Genomic DNA, 18,295 nt, shown 5'->3' with positions numbered 1-18,295 from the left:
TTTTTGAAAAGCATTGGTGTATGTAAATATATCTAGAGGCTTAAATGGTAGAATTATTCTCTGGACATAATTTAGGCAAAACTACTACTATATATTTTTCCTTCAGCTTTTGAGTTTGTTCTTTGTGCCAAAAGTAACTTTTTAACCTTTTAAAAAGCACTGGCATTGTATTATACTGTATGTGACAGGATTCTGATATTATGGTCTTAATGTTTATGGCTTTGCTTTTGCCATAATGTTGCCTAAAATGTCCATTTATTTAATCCTAAATAAATTCATTTTATTCAGCAGTTTGGAAAAAGGATTTTAAATAGATCCTGACTTATTAAATCTTTTTATATTCCTGCTTGAAAATTCTTTTCAGTTTATACGTTAAATTTTGTATGGGTTAATATTGCTGTCAAACTCAGTAGCTGATTTTTATTAGAAATATTGTTTGCCAGATGGCTAGCTTAAAGTCAGTTAAAATAATCTTTTTAAAAATGGTCATTATAAAGATTTTAATGAGTATTACTGGCAGTCTTATTAAAATTTCTTTAAATATTAAGCAGTGTGCCTAGAGGCAATTAATGTAGGTTAGGGAACCTTTCAAAGTAAAATGGAAGCTAGAACAATGGAATAGCTTGCGTGTTCTGAATCTGCATTTTATGAATTCTCCAGAGTAATATGTTTCACATGGTTATTTTATCCTATTGCTTGTTTCAGTTGTTGCCGTTGATGTTAGAGTTCCTGCTTCATTTTAGTTTAACACTCAACTAAGGTGTTTAAGCTCTGCAGCTTCGAGGGGTAAAGCAAAGTAGGCTTGAAGTAAAATATCTGCTTTAGTATTAACATTAGTTTTAGATCCCTAGAATATTTATTTATATTAAATTTCAGCTGCTTTACCAAGACATTTTAACTTTAAGGTCATTTTTTATTAATGTGAAGCTAGGATTTTAAACAGCCTAGCTTTTTGATTAGAAACATTTTGAGTGATCATCTTGTCTTTAAAAATTTTGTTTTTCCTTATAAGATCCTTTGCTTTGTAGAGTACATAATCGCCAGGGTGTTATTGGGTGCCATTGGATTGGTTCCTACTCACAGCGACCCTGTGTACAACAGAATGACACACGGGCCAGGTTCACTGCCACCCCCTCCGTTATTTCTGTGTGGGAGCCCATAGATGCAGCCCCGGGGTCATTCCGTCTTGTTGAAGGTCTTCATCTTTTTTGCTGCCCTGCTACTTTACTAAGCAGGACATCCTTCTCCAGGACAGCTATTGTAGAGCATTTGGATTGATTTGGAGATTAATTTGAGAAATTCTTTAATATATTTCATTATAAAATTCTTAAGAAAAACCTAGCTGCAGGAATTTACAGAATTCCTATTTGCTGCTAATATAATACTAATGATTTATTATAGAATATGAAAGATGCCCGAGTAGATTCTCTTTTAATATGTCATGAATTCTGCTTTATTATTGCTAAATCTAGGTCTCAGATTTTGTTCCTTTAAAGAGGCTAGGTTTTATAAATAAAATTAATATTCTTCTAGTTACAGTTAAAATTTTTAATAACAATGCTCTTCAAACATTTTTATTGGAAAATCTTGTGGTGCAACTTTATTTTAGAGAAATTCTGTTGAATTAGATTGTTTTTATGTTATTTGAATTACTTTACTAAGAATTATTGTTTGCTATTTCTTTAACTATAGTTATTAGCCACATTCTTCCCTAAAAAATATTAAGTTCTGGATTTGGGAAGAAAATTCCAATCTGTTAATTACTTTCTAAAGAAGCCCTGGTGGTGCTCTTGGGTATGTAAAGGACCACTAACTTCAAGGTTGTAGGTTCAGATCCACCAGCTACCCTGGGAGAAAGCTGAGACTGAGAAAGCGGCGAAGATTTGCCATGCCTTGAAAGCTCATAGGCACTATGAATCTGAATCGACTAGATGGCAGTGGGTTGCTTTTCTTTGCTTTCATACTGTGATATGTTCATGATAGGGTTTCTTTAGAATTATTTTGAGATGAATAGTGGGACTTCTTATTTTTTTGCAAACCAAAAACTGCTGCCGTCGAGTCTGTTCTGACTCAGTGACCCCATATAGGGTTTCCACAGCTGTAAATCTTTATGGGAGCAGATAACCTCATCTTTCTCCCATGGAGTTACTGGTGGATTTGAAGTGCCAACTTTGCTTTTAGCAGTCCAGTGTTTTCCTGACACCACCACCAGAGTGCGAGACTATTTTGGGGTAATTGCTAGTAAAAAAGAAAAGTTCTTTAGACCATTTGAATAATGTTTGTTTTTGTTGGTATCCTTAATATAGGAGATAGCAATGTGTTTGTACCTTCATATATGCTTACTGATAAAGAAGGTACTGTGTGTATGTTAGTATGTATTTGTGTATGATCTGTTCCCCTCTTGGCTTCTTTCTGTGGTATTCTTATGTACTTAACTGATAACTCAAAAGAAATATGTCTGGATGTCATTTATTTTAGATCTTAGCTTCAAAGCACTTTCAACATGTAAGAGAACCTCATGTTAAACAGAATAAATAAATGAGGGTTCATGTAAAAACTATTCAATCAGTAATTTGCTTACATTACTAATATATGTGCTTGCAGTTATATATAAATAGTGGTCTTGATTTAATATCCAAATAAGATGTTAAAAATGTTTATAGTTTTTTATTTAATTGAAAAATTGGATTTAATTTCTAAAAAACGTGTTAGTAAAGATGAAAATAAATATATGTTTGGTAGGACTTACAATAGTTTTATTGTGCAAAACATAACAAGGATCATTTCCAAACTGCCTCAGGTGCAATCTAATGGGAAACAATTTCATACTGGTCTGAATTCATTGGTAAGAAGAATGTGTCTTAGATAAACATCTGATCTAAGTTATTATACTTTGTACTACTCTTTTTTGTGATTAGCTTCAAAATTTTTATTTTTATTTTACTAAATTGGGTTGACTTTGCCAGATGAAATAGGACCCCATTATATTGTCTTTAATGTGGATTTTATAAAAATACTTCTTAGCAGGTTATTTTGATTTATGAGTCTATGGCAGCCTTTTCTTATTATGGAATGCTAATATTTTCTGTAAATTATTCTCCATAAAGTGAATGTTTAGTTTGACTTAATGCTTCTGAAAGAGGCATGCTTTAAAATTTAAAAGCCTTTTGCTTTGTAGCTTTCTTATTCACATCTTCACTTTGAACATGAATTATTTTTTCTTTCAGGAAAGTTCAGATCTTCCTGTTGCTCTGCTTTTGGCTCAGCATAAAGATCGATCTACCCAACTGGAAATGCAGCTTGAGAAACCCAAATCTATAAAGCCAGTGACATTTTCCACAGGCATCAAAATGGTAAGTCTTATCATCTGTGTTTGCCTGAAAGATATATACATCTATCTATCTATAGACACACATGTGTATATTTACATATGTACTTATATGTGTGTATTGAAAATGATTATTTTTGACATTAGCTAACTAGACTCAATTTAGATGATTCTGATTTTGTGGCAACATCTAAAGCATCATAGTCAGGAGCCAGTCCAATATATGCTGTCAGGCCTGATCAAGGTGTTGACCTTGGCCATGTCAACGTCTTAGAGACTCTTCATGGCCTGTTTGACCTGGTGCTTGTCCGCCTTGACATCCATAATGAACACAGTGTGCTATTATCTTCACTCTTCTTTATGGCAGACTCTGTGTTTAAGGGGAACTTGATAATGGCACAGTGGTCAAGCTTGCTTCTCCTTTGGCTGCCTTGTTACCTCAGGATCTTGAGTAGTGGAAGGGTGTTGGTGTTGGTGTTGGTGTTGCTGTGTGTGGCTATGGACAACTCCCATCATGGTCTTCTTGGCCTTGAACGCCTTTGCTTTGGCTTCCGTTTTTGGAGGGGCAGGGCTTCCTTCTTTGCCTTGGGTACCTTCGTAGATAACCCTGGAAGTTTCAGCTATTTAAAAAATGTGTGTGAGCTGGGTGAGATAGCTATGATTATCGATATGTGTAGTGTAAAAGGAAACTGAAAAGCAATCAGTAAGACATGTTCAAAGTATACAAGACTTTTTTGTTGTAAGTGCTGTTGTGTTTGTATGTGTTTTCTTATGCTACATGGAGTTTTAAACTTGAAGTGTAGGAAAATGTTTCTTAAATGAAAATACTATTGTTAGAGAAATAGTTAAAGGGTGCAGATAAAAAGTAGAAAACACAATATCTCTCTTTTATCTTTCCTTCCATATGTTTCTAGTCTATGTCCATATTACCTTTTGTTTTGTTTTCATATTGCTTTTTTACAATTCAGGCCATTTTTAGCTTTCTAAATTTCTATACTACAATAGTGATAGAATAATGAGAATTTAAACAAAGTATTTATTTCAGCCATTCATTCAAAGGAAAGATCCTTTAAACTAATGATATGTTTGGAAATTTTATAGGATTTTTTTGGTCAGATTTATTTTCCAGGTCTTTCGAGCTACTCTAAATGTATAGCTACTCTGAAATATGTAATTCTCTTTAAATATATATTTCAATACTCTCCTTAGAGTAGTAAAAAAAGTGTGACGATATTATAAAGTCATGATTAAGGTAGCCAAACAGCTACCTGTTTTAAACAGCTCTTTGACGTGAGAAAATTACTTAACTTCTCTAAGACATTTTTTCTCCTTATCTGTAAAATGGTAATAATGATAACTATCTCATAAGCTTATTGGATTATGAATGAAATAAATTCCTACCTATGTTTTTAAGTCTGTACGTGGGTTTTGGAAATAAATTGGAACCAAGTGTTTATGGTTCTGAGATAACCTTACTTTAGGAAAGGAGCACAACTGGTGGTGCAGTGGACCTCTTAGTGAGCTGTTCACTACAGTTAGCAGTTCAAACCCACCAGCCACTGTTGGAGGGAAAGATGAGACTTTCTGCTTCTGAAAGATTTAAAGTTTCAGAAACCCACAGGGGCAGGTTTACTCTACCCCATAGGGTTGCTATGAGTTGAAATTGAATCAATGGCAATGCATTTGGTTTTTAAAAAGTTTTTAGTGTAAGAAAAAGCTAGACGCCTTTTCAGTGATTCAAAAGCTGCATGTACAATGGTGATGAAGAATTCGCTGCAAGTAGAATTCAATTTAGTTTTTTTAAAGAGAGAACAAACTTACCTAATATTAAAGGGCAATTAATACTGGTCTGTACAGGAACCCTGGTGCTGTAGTGGTTATGTGTTGGACTTTGAGCTGCATGGTTGGAAGTCAAAACCACCAGCAGCTCCTCAAGAGAAAGACTGGGCTTTCTGCTCTATAAACAGGTAGTCACTATGAGTCAGCATTCACTCTGTGGCAGATATTTTGGTTTGGTTAATATTGGTCTGTAAGTCTGACACTCATAAACTGCAGATGGCCTACAAATTAAAAAGTACGAACAAAGTACCCAGCACAATCCCCCACATATAATACGTTCTCAATAAATGGTGCTGGTTGTGATTCTTAATGTCATCAGTTGATATGAGAGATGTATAGAGACTTCAAGAATGTATCTACTATTGTAAATGAAGCATTTACAAGTATGTGAGAATGAATGTCTCAAAGCCTTAGCTACACTAATTTATTCCATATTAGTAAGTCATCAACTACCCCCACCCCCCACCAACAAGGAGATCCTTTTGGAAGTTGGTAAAGCAAGACATAGTTATAAACATATTTTTTTTAGTTACACAAGAGGCTAGGGCTGTAGGAAGACTATTACAAAACAGGTAAAACAAATCAAAACTTTAAAAATCACCACTAAGATGGCTTTTACTAGAAAAACAAAAAATAAGTGTGGGTGAGGATATAGAGACATTGGAATTCTTGTCATTTAGTTGCTGGTAGCAATGTAAAATGATGTGGCCACTCTGGAGAACTATTGGGCGGATACTCAAAGATAAAATTACAAAAAGACGCAGATTTTCCAATCCCCAGTACATACATACCTCAAAGAATGAAAAGGAGGGACTGAAACATACTTGCACACCAATGTTCAGAGCAAGCAAAAGGTAGAAACAACCTAAGGGTTCATCAACAGATGAATGAATAAACAAAATGTGATATAGAGTAATCCCGGACTCAGGATGGGGTTCCATTCCAGCTACTCTATCATAAGGCAGTTCTGATGTAAGTCAGATATTTTTTTGTTTTGTTTTGAAAATAGCGCCAGCAGTGAAGTAGATTTTAGAGACAGAATGAGTCACTCATAAACAAGAAGCACATTGCTTATGTCTTTGCTGTTGAGACCATTCAATAAGCTATGAAAGAATGTGTAGAATTAGAATGGAATATTCTATTTTGTTCTTCCTATCTTTAAACTGAATATGATAGAATTTATAGAAGAATTGGCTGACTTTTATTACTGTATGCCTGTGTTTTAAAGATAGTGTTAAAGATATGTAGTATTGAGTGACAGGAGTTATTGAAAAGACCATTCAAATCAGTACCTATGAGGCATGAAGTTTAGTGCTCAGATGACACACGATGTGTACACTCTTCATGAATGGATCTACTGGTGCAAATTGAGCATGACAAGCACGCAAGACTGAACGTTGTAAAGCGTTATCAAAGTGTGTTTCTATTGAGAGATAATACTCCAGTTTTAAAAGGCAAGAGATTACTTTTGTTCCTTTGACCAGGTTAGGGGCATTTGATTTGTTTACAGTTTTTAATGTTTATGAATAAATGATTTATAAACATATATGTCTAGGTTTTGTGGGAACTTAGGCTTTTCTTTTGCTTGGGTAAATATCTAGAAGTAGAATTTCTGGGTCAGATATTAGGTATATGCTTAGCTTAAAATTGTTGTGTGTGGTAGAATATATACAAGGGAACTTCAAAAAGCTTGTGGAAAAATTTTATTATCTTTTAATTTCATTTTCCCACTAACTTTTTGGAATCCTTTTGTATAGCATATAAATTGTCTATATTAATCCCTCTAAGTACACACTTCGCTGGCATTAGTTGCATTGTAATGTAGTACAACCTTTATTACTATCTATTTCTAAAACTTTTACATAATCCAGAACTGAAACTTAATACCCACTTAGCAACAATTCTCCATTTCTTTTGTCCTCTGCCTCTGGTGACCTTTGATCTGCTTTCTTTTTTAATTTGTGTAGTCTAGATATTTCATGTACGTTGACTCGTAGAGTAATTTATCCTTTTATAACTAATTTTTTTCACAGCATAATCTTTTCAGGGTTCATCCATATGAGCAAATATCAGAACTTCATTCCTTCTTATGACTGAATAATATACTAATGAATGAATACTGTTAATCCCTGACATATCATATTCAATGTAAATCACACTTCTTACCATGTATGTGTATGGTATTTTGTATATCTTATCATTCTAAACTTCACTCTGCTTCCTACCAAGGTCAACTGTAAATAACTGAAGGACAATGATAACCTGTTTTTAAGTACCGTTTTTTTGGTTTTGTGGTTGGTAATTGGGGAGGAATATGAGAGGGCATGCCATGCAATTGCCAAAGGGGAAAATAGTTTGTGTGTTTTAACCCTGTTAATTTAAAATTTTAATTCAGATAATCTGTGGTTGAGCCAGAAGTGTTCATTTGTGACATGATTTGGTTTTTCTGAATGTAACAAATACATATTTAGCTATTTGCTTCACCTATTACTTATTCCTTTCCAGTCATTAATTTGTTTGTTAACATGCATAGTGCTTTATCATTTAGGAAACAGTTACAGAAAATTAATATAATCAAAGATTCTATTTGAAACAAGAAAATACCATATTAAATAGTCAGTATTCTATATTGTAACTTACCCAACTACTTCTGTATTAGACATTAAGGAGCCCTGTTGGCATAGTGGGCAATGTATTGAGCTGCTAACCACAAGGTCAGCAGTTTGAGCCCATTAGCTGTTCTATGGGAGAAAGATGAGGCTGTCAGCTTCCATAGAGATATAAAGCATAGGTTTCCATACTTACTTGGCCCACTGCCCCCTTTTCAGAAGAAAAAAATTATTCAGCATTTCCTTGGCAATTAGAAACTTTTGTACTACAGCCCATGATCCAGGATGAAGTGTAGGTATCTGCTTTTGCAGCCCTCTGGATTGCTCCAGTGCCCCCAGGGGGTGGTATCACTCCCCTTGCAAACACGGATTTAAAGGCTCAGAAACCCAAAGGGGCATGGTTATGAGTTATATCGTAGTCAGAGAACCCTGAACCAATTTGTAAACTTTTCTAATTTATAGTAGTGGTGCCTTTCCTACGTCTGTAGCCTCACCTGTGACTATGATCAGTTATCTGCCACTAATCATGGTTTTGTGATAAATTTCCTGCTTTCTATGCTTTATAATTTGGTCATGTTGAATCCATGCATGTCATTATGACCTCATCTTGATGTTCTGTCTTAATCTTACCTTTGTCCTGTTTAAGATGGAATAAATGATTCTCTAGGAGTTCTGATCCCTGAGTGGTTATGGATTGGCCTGCAAACTACAAGGCCCAGAGTTTGAAATCACCAGCCATTCCTCAGGGGAAAGACAGGGCTTATTACTCCCATAAAGAGTTACAGTCTCAGAAACTCACAGGGGGGCAGTTCTACCCTGTCCTAGAGGGTCACTGTGAGTCAACATTGACTCCATGACAGTGAGCTTGGTTTTTTGTTTTTGGTATGTAGGGTTGCTATTCTTAATATTTTGTAACTTAGCTTCCCTGATATTTTAAGCAAATCCTATAAAATACATAGGAGACATTGAATTGCCTTTGTAAGCTGGTGTTTTATTTAGTGCAGTCAGTAGTCATACATGTATAAAGAGGTGAAGATGAAAACACAAACCTTTTGTTCCCACTCTTCACAGGCTACTATTGGAAATACCTCATACTGGAGGAGCTCCACTAAGCTCCCATAGGAGGGAGTCACACTTTCAAATCTCATAAGCAAATTATCAAGCAAAAGAGTCTTCTGTTACTAGTCTAAGGGAGATGCTGTGTCAGCATCTTGCAAAGAAGATCAGTGTCTTGGCAAGGAAGGTTACTCGTTTTGGGGGCTGTGGTCAGCAGCACTTCCTTCAGTGAGGGTATGCTACTGGTATACATTTTGGTCTTAGATGTACTTCATTGGTCTCTGAGTGCATGGAGAAGCCAGCATGTTTACCTCAAGCTGTGAGCTTTCAGCAAGGGAACATTGCTGGTATGCCTCTTGGCCCAGCACTCAGTAGTCACCAAGTGCAGGAAAAGCAAGTGTTGACAATTTCAAGTTAAGAGAGTAATGTCCAGTGTTCTGCTGTTTATAAATCTGCTTTATCAGTATGTCTCTTCTAACTTATGAGCTTGGTTTTGCTGATGTATTTTGGGCATTTCCCCTTATACATTAGGCCATGTCTGTTGTGCCTGGGTCTTGCCTTATTTGTTCTTTTCAGGCTCAAAGTCTAGTAATGTCTAATTTTGAATTTATACTGGGAACACCTGATGAACCCTTAATCATGAGTATTGTCTGAGTTCTTGTCCATTGAAATGGATCATTGAACCTAGGAGAGAAATATAATGCCTTGGGAGGGATGGTTGGTATCCGAATAGGGTATGGGAGCATGGGGGTATAGGCATGTCTGACCTCTGCCTTGCTAGAAGCAGCCTTTGGCAGATGTGGACTTGGATTTTACTTCTCTGTTCTGTAGCTAGAGAAGGTCAGATGTGGCTTCCAGACCATTTCTTCAATAAGTAAAAACTAATTAGTGAATTTTGATTGCAGATAGACTTTGTCATTTATAACTATTTATTTTGTACCATTAAAATACTAAATATTTTACCTATAGACTCTCAAATACCTTTAGGACTCCTTTTAAATATTTTTTATACTCACTTGGCTGCTAACAGCAAGGTCAGTATAAAACCACCAGCCACTCTATGGGAGAAAGACAGCTTTCTCTTCCTGTAAAGTAGTGGTTCTCAACCTGTGGGTCGTGACCCCTTTGGGTGGGAGGTGGGGGAGTGTTGAATGACCCTTTCACAGGGGTCGCCCGATTCATAATGGTAGCAAAATTAGTTATGAAGTAGCAATGAAAATAATTTTATGGTTGGGGGTCACCACAACATGAGGAACGGTATTAAAGGGTTTTGGCATTAGGAAGGTTGAGAACCACTGCTGTAAAGAGTGACAGTCTTGGAAACTCACAGGGGCAGCTCTACCTTGTCGCACTCTAGAGTCACTGTGAGTCAGCATCTATTCAATGGCAGTGAGTTTGTTTTTTTCTATTTCTTTTTCTTTTCTTTTTTAAGAGTTTTATTAGTATATATTTCTCATGTCACGCAATGTAATAGGTCAGTCACATTAAAGAGAGTTGTACAGTCATCTCCACAGTCAATTTTAGAACATCTCCTTCTTTCTTGTACTCATCGTTATCAGCTTCCTATCTCTCCACAACCTCCCCTGCCATAACCCCTGAGAAGCTATCAATGTAGCCACTGTGTCTATAGCTGTATTCATCCTGGATTTCATACAGAAAAACATCGAGAACAAAATACAAAACCCAATCCACTCTCCATGATAACAAGGCTGTTCACATCCTCATCCAGTGTGAATCCTGCAGATGGAATTTGGGCTCCCACTGTCATTAGATCCTTCCACAAACCAGGTGTTCACAATTTAAACTCTGATACTATTCTCTCTTTTGGGTTTGGATTTTATCATTCATAACCCTTGGATTATATGAGCATGTGTGTGTGTGTGTGTGTGTGTGTGTGTGTGTGTGTGTGTGTGTACCTACACCCTTAAATTTCTTGTAGTGAATTGGGTGAAGGTTCATAGAGCTGATCATCATTTTTAACATTCAACAATTCAAACACATTTACTTTCATCTCATTCATTGCAATCCTCTTAATATAGCATCACCTATCTCCTTGTGTTCCTGTCTCCATTTGATTCCAAATGGTTGATGATTTAAATATGTTTGCACATTAATGTTGTTATTAGTAGTCCTCTTTTAGATATGTTTACTGTTTGGCTAAAAGCTGAGCCCCAGGAATGAGTTCAGATCTAAACCCAATGGAAGACCAAAGACCAGTCTTGAGGGTTTTATTGGTATCTGTAGAATCACAAGCCAGGTCTTTTAAAAAATTATTTTGTATTTAACTTCATGTTTATCTCCTACCCTACCCAAGACCTTGTAATGTGATTCTTTTTAGAGCAATTGGTAATTGTAGCAGGGCACTGTCTGGTTTTTCTGTTCTCAGGGCCCAGGACACAGATGTTTGCATGATTCTTTTGTAAGCATTCCACTCATCTCTAGCTTTTAATTCATTTCATCGACATTTTATGATATTATTGATATGGCTTGGTTTTTAGTATTTGTTGTTGTCCCCTTATTCCTCATTTATTGCCTTCCTATCTTTTTATTCAACATTTTTCAAAATTCCATTTTAGTTTCAATTATATGACTTCTTTTATTATCTTTTTAGTTACACATTGTTAACCTTTCTCATATTTCTTAAAGTTAACACTGTGCCAATTCATATAAAATGAAGGAGCTTTGGCACCATATTGTTGTTGTGTGCCACTAAGTGTTCTGATGTAGAACAAGTCTCTAGAGCAGTGGTTCTCAACCTTCCTAATGCTGTGACCCTTTCATTCAGCTCCTCATGTTTTTCGTTGCTACTTCATAACTGTAATTTTGCTACTGTTATGAATTGGGCAACTCCTGTCTCGACCCACAGGTTGAGAACTGCTGCTCCAGGGACAAAGTAGAACAGCCTCATAGCATTTCCTAGATTGTAATCTTTAGAGTAGCTCTGTGGAATAGGGGCTCTGATGATGTAATGGGTTACAAGTTGAGCTGCTAACCTGAAGGTCAGTGGTTCAAACCCATCAACCACAGGGGGATAAAATAGTTTTCTGCTCCCATCAAGACATACAGCCTTGGAAACCCATAGGGACAGTTCTACTTTCTTATAGGGTTGTGATGAGTTGAAATTAACTTGATAGCTTTGGATTTTAATCATTTGGGTGGGGAGGGATTGCTGGATTATTTTCTCCTAAAGAGTTGTGGTAGGTTCAAATTACTGGCATTTTGGTTAGCAGCCAGGTACTGAACCATTATGCTACCAGACTTCCTTTGTGGAACTATACGGGCCAATTTATCTATCCTTCCTAATCTAAAAGCTGTAAATGGAATATATAGTACATTTACCTGTGTTATTAACAGCACCAATTTCATACTGCAATTTTTGTCTAAGCAGTCATGTATATTTCAAAGGTGTTAATAAGAAAATTTGCAGGTCTCAATGATAGATCTAAGTTAGCAGAAGAAAGAATTCTCAGACTTGAAGATAGACTAACAAGTACTATCCACACCAAAGAATGGAAACCAGGGAAGCATTCGCTTCATTTTCTTCACTGTTCCATGTTAGGGCCTCAGTTTCAGTTAATGACAAGTATTTTCAACTTTATCTTTCCTAATTTTGTTCCTTATTAGGGCATAAATGTCCCTAGGCTTATCACCCTTTTTGGGCTTTGGCATAAACAGGTAATTTTTAACAGAAAATTTTATAGAGTAGCATTATGATTAAAAAATAATTATTGAATAAAGTGCATATTATCCTATGATTGTCATTGTTCTCAAAATTTTATAGACCTATATGATGCAATAATATTATTTTAGGAAGGGCTACTTATGTATTTTTGTTGATGATAAATAGTAATATTATTTTAGTTTTCTATTTTATTTCATATATTGCTGCATTATGTATTTCATTCAGATTTTATCCTTACCTCCTAGAATTCTATACATATACTTTTCTGTCAGATAAAAACACATGTATAAAAATAAGACACATAGTAATCAAAGGTATTGACTTTTTTGAGGACCATTTTAATTTAGTATGCCTTCCTTTTCATGAATATTGAATACTCATCTTTGAGACAGCTTAAAAATATCATAGAATATTTAGTATATGCATTGAGACATAATATTAGTCTCTTTTAGAGATTCTGTGTATAAATAGTAAGCTCTGGAGTATGTCATTGTCAAGTAGTATGGGCTAGAGTTCCCAACTGGGTATCTAATTTTGCTGCCTTATTCTCTCAGAAAGTGTTACTGTGAGCAATAAGGAGGCAATTGAAAGAAAGAAGGTGAGTGAGACCAAGGGAGAAAAAAAGAACAAAAACAGATGGCACAGAAATAAAAATAATAAAATTTCATAAGCTTTGTTTGTTTTGGATATATTTCTTGTTAAGCAGATGGAAATACTTTTCACATTTGAGAATTGCTGACTTCCTACATGCTATTTTGGAGAAACAGCAAATCATTCATATAATATAAATATAATTATAGATTATTTTACTGGGACTTTTCATTTCTGGGCTTGTTTTTTTAATAAGATAAATAACAGTGCCTTCTTTCAAGTCATCTTGACAATATATTCTGAGGATCATAAATATTTATATTGAATGGTGCAATGAAAGCAAATAAATGACAGATATTTATTCAAAACTTCCTGAATAGCCATAGTCTTCAGGGTTCTGTTCTGCTCTAAAGGTGAGAGCTATTCACGGAAATGGACTTTTTCTGATATGCCGAAAGTCGCTGGAGTAGGTGTGTTGACCTGCTCCAATCTTAGATTTCTATTATATCTATAACCTGTACTAATACTAATACTTTATAATCGAAGAACATTTTATACTAGTGAATATATTGTTAGGTGCTGTTGAATTGGTTTCAACTCATAGCAACCTTATGGACCACAAAACAAAACACTGCACAATCCAGCGTCATCCTCAAAATCGTTATGCCTGAGCCTATTATTATAGCCACTGTGGCAGTCCATCTCTTCGAGGGTCTTCAGGATTATGTAAAAACACTGGATATTATTAATCTCTTTTAGTGATTTGTTTACTAAGCATAGAAAAATTGAAGTCAGTGAGAGTATATAGCTTTTTAAACTTTAGTTAAATTTAAAAATCGGAGTCAACTCAACAAAAACAGATTTAGCTTTTGATTTTTTTATTATTGTATTGGAATGTCAATATGCCAAGTGGGATAGAGGTGGAGATAGAAATAAAAGAAGGAAAAATAATTTGATTGGAAAAGTAATATTAGACCTTGAGCTAATTGTGTTATCAGTAATAGGAGCTTATGCATTGTCTTTGTGCATGCTTAGTTTCTCCAATGAGAAGTAATGGTTTTGATAGGGCTCTGTAAAATTGTCTTTTTATTGTTATATTATTGATTTTAGTTCTGGAAACTAGATCATTGAATACAGTTGCCTATTTCTGACACAAGGTCTTGTATCCTTGAAATGGCAAATAATGTTGCATTCTTTTTCATTGTTGTCATCAGTTCTATCACAATTCTATCACAGTTCTATCACAATTCGGTGTCAGCAGGCCTTTCTTTTCTCTGCTGGGTGTACACAGGCATCACTCCTCATATCTTCATGCCACTGATCAGCCACTTTCCCCCTCGCGTTTTGTAGAAGACAGGCGGGATAGCAGCGAGAGAAGGGGCAAGTGCTTTAGCACTAGACTGAGCTCGATTAAATTCTGACTGAGGTAATGCCTGTGGGACCATAACCAAATAACCTCTTTTCTTCTTGGAGTACCAGGAGGCTTTAAAAATTTTGTGGAAAAATGGAATTAAAAGAGAATGGGATTTTCCCAACTTTTATGTACCTTGCATTATGTTATTTGTAAGAATAAAATAATGAAATATACTCAGAAAATTCTAGCAATGACTTTCTATAATTTGTCAATGACAAAGACTGTCACCAGATTAACCTATTATTTTTCTATAGATAACACAATAGATTAATTATAAAGAAAAGATGAAACAGCAGCAGCAATAATGAAGAAAGTCATTAAATGACTAACTCCAAATGTAAATTTTAAAACTGGAAGTAGAATCTGCCAAAAGTTGGAGCAGTCTAAGCATTTTAGAACAGTACCCGTGAATGTTGTACTAGGAGCTATTAACACAGTCCATTAAAAAGGATTAATGACTTTCCTTAAGGATCATCATACTTTGTAGATAGTACAAAATCTAAAAGCAATTCTTTACTGGGTTCACGTTTGATGGGAATTTCTATTGAGCAGATATTGTCGGTGAATGCATGAAAAAACAAAACACTGCTCTCCCTGTCAATTGGAATTACTGAAGCATAAACCAAAAATGCTGAGTAAATAAAAACCTTGGATGAAGCCATAGATAAAAGTCACTTTGGTGCTTTCTTGATTAAAATAATGTAATTACAGAAACAGCCATAAGAATTTAGGAATATGTATTTTTGTTACTATGTATATTGATATCAATGCGCTTTTCTCAACAAGAATGTATTCTTATGCAAAAATTATTAATTCTTGAAAGCCTTATGAGACAAGGACTATTGAAGAAAAGCAAAATTGTAGTTCAACTTTTGTGAAACTGATGCTGTGGTTGTATGTGTTACTACTCACTGCCAAGCAGCCAATTCCAACTCACAGAGACCTGTAGGACACAGTCACTTCCCTTGTGGCTATCCAAGGCTGGTGAAGCTTCATGAGAGTAGAAAGCCTGGTCTTTCTCCTCACAGTGGGTTTGAACTGTTGACCTTGTTCCTGTTTGCATTAATAGATATGTGGAATTTGGTCTGTTGGAATAAGAGGGAACAAAATGCTGCCTGGTCCTTGGCCATCCTTTGATCAGCTGGGGTTGGACCATTCGGATCCATTGGCTGATTATTTTGGAAGTAGACTTTCAGACCGTTTTTTCCTAGTTTGCTTTGGTTAACTAGCTCCACCATAGCAACGCACAAGCTTCTGCTGAACATAGGGGTAGTAGTTGCACTAGAGATTCATTGGCTGTGAATTAAACCCAGATCTCCTGCATGGAAGTGAGAATTGTACCACTGAGAACCCAAGGCTTTGGGTCTGTATTTGAGTCCTGAGACATACGTGTACAGGCAATTTTGGTGCTTTGGCCTTTCTTTGCAGAATGACACGCATATTGGAGCAGTAATTAAAAACACCCAGCGGTGAATAGTACTGGAGATTATCTTTAATATCCTAATTCTGATATTTCTTGATTCTTATTATTTATAAATACCCGGATTACCTATAATTTCTGTAACCTTCCCAGTCCTTATTGAGTTCCTGAAGCTACTCTAAGAGTTGCTGTGAAGAGTGTAGTGCTTTCAAAGAATCTGTTTGCTTCTCTTTTAAAAAAAATAAATAAATACAGAGAAGTATGAAGATGAAAAAAATTTAGCATAAAGTTTCAAAAATATGCAAGGTAAAAAATGTTAAGTGGGTCTTTTTTAGGTCATCTCTTTAAAGGCAACTACTGCTGTTTTGTGTCTTCCTCTCTCCAACCCTCCCTCCCAAAGATATGTTTCCTTTAGAAACTCATAATAATACAATAAAAACTAGACACTAAGTGTTTGTTTAAGCAAAACTATGCAAGTAAATTTCTCCCTGTTTACACTTTACTGATATCAGCTGCTCTGAAGGGCGGTTTCTATTGTGGTGAATTGCAAATGGTTGATTTGTGAACACATACCCAGAGAGATTTGGGTGTTTCCAATTAGGAATTCAGTGTTAATAGCCTTAGACAAACACACAAACAAACAAACAAACACACACACACACACACACCAAGCCCACTGACACCGAGTAAGCTCCCAGCCTTTACTGTCCCTAACTAAATAGGGTGTATCTAGACTGTCAATCTGTCCTAGAGCAGACAGCTTCATCTTTAGCAACAAATAGTGTCTGGGAAAGGTAGTAGGTGCACCTCATCTTTTCTTTATTTCCAGTGTGGCTTTCAGGGTCCTGAACGAAATTTAAGATAATTAATGTAATTTAGATGCTCCCAATCTGAGATTGTATCAGCATATATACCAGTGTTTCCCAAAGTGGGCAATATTGCTAGCTGGGGAGCATTAGAGCAATTTGGGGAGGCGGGTTGCAAAAGCAACTACCTGCACTTTAGCCTGGATTATGGAGTATATTATACAAACTATTAATTACCAGGAGGGCACTGAATAATTTCTTTTTCAGAAAAAGAGAGGTAAGCCAAATAAGTTTGGGAACCTATGAATTGTTTCTATAGGAAGATGTTTTATATCATATCTTTTGAAAAATTATCTTTGATATGTTATGATTTTGAACTAATTGTAAATGGCTATTGGTAGAGATGGCATGAAATACTCCTTCCTTCTGATGATGGTATAGAATTAATAATTACTAACATTTTGTGCCTATCTGACTTTGTTATGTTCTACAGTATATATTTTTAGTTAAACCTTTAAAGCAATTTTATAGTTAAACTGAAGATTATAAAAAAATCAGGGTAGAGGTAGGATTTCAGTAATTGGACTTCATAGTCCTATTTGTAAAACTGTATTTTCCTGGAGACATATAATACGAAGAATTTAAGAGAATAAGGAATTATAGAGAGGACTTATGCTTGCATTCTTCTGGAAGAGACATAGGTGGGAGAACTATTGTGGTGGGAAGACCCACAACAGGGGTACTGGGATTGTGCTTACACCTGCTTTAAATTATTTGGAGGTTAACCTGCTTGACATTTCATCTGTGGGTTCTGCAGATGTTATTTTACATTTTATTATTTTATGCCTTCACTAAGAATAGCTTTTGCTATTTGGAAATATTAAGACACATGTATTTTGGGATGAATTAGAGACCCTAGTTTAAAAGCTCACCACTGTTGACATAATGTAAGAACTGTGTAAGATCAGGTCTTGAAGCATCTATTACATATTTGACCTTTGTTTTATAGTTGTTCTGATCAATTTTTATGTTGCTTATTTAGTTTGGATTGCTATTATAACTAAAATGGACCAGTAATGTTCTTACTATTTCATAGCTATTTAAAGATTTAATGTCTATGAAACACTTAAGATATTAATTGTGTATTTTCTGTGAAAGATTATACATTTAAAGGAAGAATGCCTTTTCTTATCAGGATGAATAAAAGTATGTCCAGACTCACAAACATTTACTTGTTTTCTCTAGACGAAGTGGGGAAAGTGTTAGGGATATAAATTGTTCAAAATACCCCCTGCCCTTTTTAACCATTTTATTGGGGCTTGTACAACTCATCACATACATACATACATTGTGTCAAACACACTTGTGCATTTGTTGCCATCATTTTCAAAACATTTCCTTTCTTCATGAGCCCTTGGTATCAGCTCCTTATTCTTTTCCTTCCTTCCCCCACTCTCCCCCTTGAACCTTTGATAATTAAAAAAAATCATTTTATTAGGGGCTCATACAACTCTTTTTTTTTTCTTTTTTAACATTTTATTAGGGGCTCA

At 35.3% G+C, this 18,295-nt stretch overlaps 1 protein-coding gene across 2 annotated transcripts in view; it reads left to right on the top strand.

Moving 5' to 3' along the window:
- The window catches only part of MNAT1 (MNAT1 component of CDK activating kinase), a 203,010-nt gene that overhangs the window by 101,714 nt on the left and 83,001 nt on the right, over positions 1-18,295 (top strand). For both annotated transcript variants that reach the window (XM_004698633.2, XM_045287823.1), the window contains exon 6: positions 3,228-3,353. In XM_004698633.2, the coding sequence (XP_004698690.1) occupies positions 3,228-3,353 (126 nt within the window). The remainder of the gene's footprint in view (positions 1-3,227; positions 3,354-18,295) is intronic.

This window comes from Echinops telfairi, unplaced genomic scaffold (genome assembly GCF_000313985.2).
Source record: "Echinops telfairi isolate 266 unplaced genomic scaffold, ASM31398v2 ScPeMD7_18;HRSCAF=68, whole genome shotgun sequence".
Taxonomy (NCBI): Eukaryota; Metazoa; Chordata; class Mammalia; order Afrosoricida; family Tenrecidae; genus Echinops; species Echinops telfairi.
This window is presented reverse-complemented; position numbering and strand designations above follow the sequence as displayed.